The sequence below is a fragment of the Vipera ursinii genome (assembly GCF_947247035.1).
Source record: "Vipera ursinii genome assembly, chromosome: 1".
Taxonomy (NCBI): Eukaryota; Metazoa; Chordata; class Lepidosauria; order Squamata; family Viperidae; genus Vipera; species Vipera ursinii.
Genome location: NC_139512.1, coordinates 105,504,202 through 105,509,111, shown reverse-complemented (window position 1 = coordinate 105,509,111; position 4,910 = coordinate 105,504,202). Strand labels below are relative to the sequence as shown.

Genomic DNA, 4,910 nt, shown 5'->3' with positions numbered 1-4,910 from the left:
AAAACAATTATCTTTTTAAAAAAATTCTGGTAATTACACCCAGATCAATAGATCAGGCTAAAATTATGATTTTCCTCTTATGTTTTGGGTACTAATACACATAAAATTTTAATTGCTTAGAGAACTACCTATACAGAATTAGCCAAACATGAAGGAAATACAGGTGTTTAGGTGGCCTTAGGATGAATGGTCTGTAATTTGTCAAGACTGAAGGTGACTCCACTGGACCAAGATTAATAACAAAGTTATGACTTGGAACTACAAAGAATTGACTTTTTTGTTATTTTTTGGTCTTTATTCCTAGCCAAAAGGGTGTCCCTGGTTCAGTTTACCTTCTCCAGACAGACTGGAGTCAATGCCAACCACAAAAAGACAAAAATGCAATGGGGGACGCCAATAGCTTGGCTTTCTACTTGGTAAGCACTTGGGTGTATGTTTGAAAAGATGAACAATTATCACAGGAATGTAGGCATGTGCTAAAAATCAATACATGGACCACTTGAGGCTTTGTTGGAAGACACTAAATTGCAACATGGAGATGCACAGGAATGTCCATGTTGTCTCTTAGAATTTGCCACCTTTTTAGAGCTCTTCAACTCCCCATCCACCAAAAAGAAAAAAGCAAGAGACATTACAATTTACACTTTTTTCTTTGGTACATAAATCACTCCGAATGCTCAGAGTAATGACCCTGTCTTTCTTTTTGTTATTCTAGGATATATCATTCCATTTTATCATGAACACATGGATACACTGATGCTACTATACGTTTGCTTTTGGTTTCTTCCCTTGTTCCCCAACCAATTTTTGGTTGCCAAATACATTTTAGAAAGCAAAAGGTGTCCTCCCCTGTGCCTTTATTGACTTTTGAAAACTACTATGAGGTTGAAATATTTATTATTTTGGCCAACAGGATTAAATTAGCAGCATGAATGACAAATATGCTTAGAAAGGTATTTAGTGGCTTTGAGAATGTTATTAAACTGCAGCTGCCCCACATATTCTTATGTGATCATCATCAGACCAATTTTAAAACTTTGCTTTCCTAACATCAATAACATGCTCATCCTTGTGGTATTTGTGTGCTTGGAATATGCTAGGAATGTAACTAAAACTGCCTGATAGCTGTTGGTATTGTCTTTGTCTAATCACTTTAAGCATGCATATTGGCCAGATGTATCTGAGTAATTGTCACTGGAAATGTTACCTCAAGTTATACACAAAGCAAGTTCTACTTCATGTAAATAAGCAAATGGTTAATCCATCTAGTTCCCTGTTACTATTAGCTTCCGGGACAGTGAGGGATATTGGCATCTTTGAGATTTGAGTGTGTGTTGTTGGACATCTTGTGATGGAACTTTTAAAATAATAGTTTATAGAAATCTGGAAGACATTCATTGTGCAGAAATCTCATTACTTTAAAACAATACCAAGTATAACTTCCCATAAAAGGTCCCTTTCCCTCTTCTTGAGAATTGAGGATCAAAAATATCTTTATCTGGAGATCCAGGCACTTCTGGTATGAGGATTTTGTTTTCATTCCCCATAAAAGGGCAGATCAAGTCTACTAACTGAAATGAATAGAAAAATTCTTGCAGACAAGAGTACTCCGTATCTATGTTGGAAGCCAGCAAGCAGTCTCTCAGCTGGGCAACCACTGCATTCTTCTGAACTTTAAAATCCAACGAAACAAAGATATGAATCCATAAATAATTTAAAAACAAATCAGACATAAAAAGAGCATGCAACATAGAGAAGACACTTGAAAAACTGTTTAAATAGATTCGTGGGGTTTTTTATTATTATTATTTAATGACTTAAAAGGTGCAGTAGCAAAAGTGCTTTTTTTTCTCCATTCCTGCATTGACCACTTTCTTTCTTCTAGTTGCAATAGTTCTCTAGCTCATAGAGAGAGCAGGTGTTTTCACAGCATTGCTCCACAATTCCTCTCTTGCTTTTGTGAAATTCTTGGAGTGGTATTTCCACCTCGTTCGATAAAGGATCATTCACTGCCAAATAAGAGAAGACCAACATTAGATGGATCTTTGAAGTGTATTCAACAGAAGGTATATTCATTTGAACTTTCTGTTTCAGTTTGGCATCCCCAAAGATGCTATAATTCCTCTGCCTTTCCCACCCACAGCTGCTTTGGGGGCTGAGTCAGTGGTGGGATTCAAATATGTGAACAACCGGTTCTCTGTGTGGATGTCGCTTCCGGAAGTCCATTCTGAGCCTGGGCAACAAAGAATTAGCTACCGGTTCTGCTGAAGTGGTGCAAACCAACTGAATCCCACCACTGGGCTGAGTTTAGGTTGAATATTATTTTTGACAGTTTCTTCCTTCCCCTAGCTGAACAAAAGTTACTGTTAAAGGAACCTCCCTATTCTGCTGTGTGATAAATGTCTGGTGAATTTTTGTGGAATATACCTGCCTTTTCCCTGCTATGGCTATCAGATTGTCCTGGTACTAGATTATTGCATTCTGAGTCAGTTAACTGAACCTGAGCTGGGTGTTTTAGATCCTGGTTACACATTGCACACTTTCAACTGAGCAACAATAAAGCAAAGTAAATACTAACAAGGTAGAAGGGCTATGGATTAGTATTTTACAGATCGGGAAACTGCGTACATCTCCAGGTTTGGATGGGGCTGTATTTTCTCTGAGGGAAGAGGTGCTTCATGTTGATAAACTCCTTGTCACTGATAAACTCCCAGATTCATCACTGTCTTAGCTTGCTATCTCCAAACAAGTAAAAATGTACAGTAGTGTGATGGTCTGAGTCCTAGGGTCTTGAATAATTGATGTGTTTCTCATCTTACATGCTACATGACAGTCTGCTTTCTTTTTAGCCAAATGTAGCATGTTGTGAAACCCTTGTCTACAAGTAATGAGTCAAGATGGTTTGCATAAAAACCAAGTGTAAAGAAGGAACTAAGCTTCTTCTCTGCATTTGAAATGAGAAATATGACGCAATTTTTTCCCCCAGCAGGATGCATTGGTTTTGGCAGCACTTGGCAAACTCCTTGTGGAACTTTTGATTCAGGGATGCTTCTTGGTCTGTCTACTGACTTTTAGGAAAACAGTTAAGTTACATTATTATTGCCATAGTAGCACTATATTATTCCCAGGCTACCAAAAATAACAGGAGTGTTGCTGTCAAGTTGGCATTGACTTAAATTGACCATGAACCAGAGGCTGCCTCACTGACAAATGGAAAATGCCACTTTAGGAGATGTATGCATCTTTGATATCAGTCTATTCCATTCTCCTTTTAACAGTGGAATAATCAAGAATTAATCCGGGTAAAACAGAGGGAATAGCATTTCCTAACTTCAAACCCATTTAAATGAATTGGTCAGCAGTGTCCTACCACAATCCCCAACCATGTCTGTGGGAGTTGCATCCCAATACTTCTAGGAGGGGAAAGGCTGAGAAAAGGAAGAAGCCAAATGCCATTTTTTTACTCATTGAAGAACTAATTTGGGAAGTTTTCTTTCACACCCTCCTCTCCTGAATCATTTTGCTGGGTAATTAAAGTTGTCTATGAGCAGTGTTTGCCAAAATTCTTCAGAATCTGGATGTGTATTTCCCTATTTACCCTATTTATAGATTGCCCCAATCAATCCAAGACTCAGAAAGGATCACAACAAGAAAAAGACATTAAAATAACCCAATTGAAATAGGCAGCAATAACGATGAACCAGATGGTAGCCAACAGCCACCTTATGAGTTAAGATCTCATTGAAACTAAATTGTTTCCAGTGCTTCCTGGAAGGTAGGGAGGGTTGGAGCAGAGCTTCTCTGGAGACAGCTTGTTTCATAGTCTAGGGGCTACTAAAAAAGAAGGCTTTCTCCTGTTCTGACTGGATGGGGGAAATAATGTTTTCAAAAGCAATCCTTGATATATAAACACCATTGTCTTATTTTTCTTACTAGTTAAGACTATCTGCCTACTAGGGGGTGAGTTATAAACAGATTCACCAGGTCATACTACAGACAGGGCATTTTTAGGAAATTAGAAAGAAAGCTACCTCGTGGTTGTTCCATGTTCCGTCGTGACCTGGGAGAATAGTAGAAGCCCCGCTCTCCACATACAAGGAAAAGGGCCTCCACCAGATGAGAGCCACACAGACGCTGGTTGGGAGCAGCTTGGCTAACTGTAGGTGCTGAAACAGCCAGCAGCAACAGGAGAGGTAGGGAACGGATCCAAAGAGCCATGGTGATGTAGATGAAACTTTGGAAAGGAAGAATCCAACAAAAACACAGCTTTAGAATTAAAAAAAAAGGATAACATTTGATTGCCACCTTCCATATTTTACCATGCTGCAGCGGTCTCTGGACAATTGCCCAGCCACTTCATGTTATAGGGTAGACTGGTGCATAGGGAACATCATCCTAGCAACTGTTAAAGGGGAACAATTTATTTCCATTTCCCCTTTTCCTCCCCATTCACAGCCCAATGAACTTGCCCTCTTGCATGTGGCTTGAATGGCTGTGGGTTTTCTCTACTGAAGAGTTACTTGCTATGCCCTCCCTATATGATGTGGGCAAGCTTTAGTGGTAAAATGCTATTGGCTATGACATATTTATTTCATAGTTTAAATTCAGTGACATGATCTTAAAGAAGTACATGAAATGTTTTACAAACTTGGATTAAGATATAGAAAAACTGCCTGTGTTGGAATTGTGGGAGGATTCCAAGATAAGAGATATTGGATGGTGGAAGGGATTAATTCCTCAGGGAGATAGCGAGCTGAATATATTTAAGTAGTGACTGGATAGTCCTCTGTCATGGATTGAGCATGGATGTTGGTCTTGATGGTCTAAGTAGCCCCTTCCAACTATCTAATTTTATGAAGATAAAGCATGGGTGAGAGAGTCAGTTTTTTCTAGTGGTTAAGGTTAGACAG

The 4,910-nt window shown here is 38.9% G+C and overlaps 1 protein-coding gene across 1 annotated transcript; it reads right to left on the bottom strand.

Moving 5' to 3' along the window:
* Positions 1 to 1,881: 1,881 nt before the first annotated feature.
* Positions 1,882 to 4,218, bottom strand: INS (insulin; the record flags this gene model as incomplete). The annotated part of the gene is made up of 2 exons (XM_083359852.1): positions 1,882 to 2,009; positions 4,032 to 4,218. The coding sequence occupies 2 exons, from the start codon at positions 4,216 to 4,218 to the stop codon at positions 1,882 to 1,884; spliced, it is 315 nt and encodes a 104-aa protein (XP_083215978.1).
* Between the last annotated feature and the right edge of the window lie 692 nt (positions 4,219 to 4,910).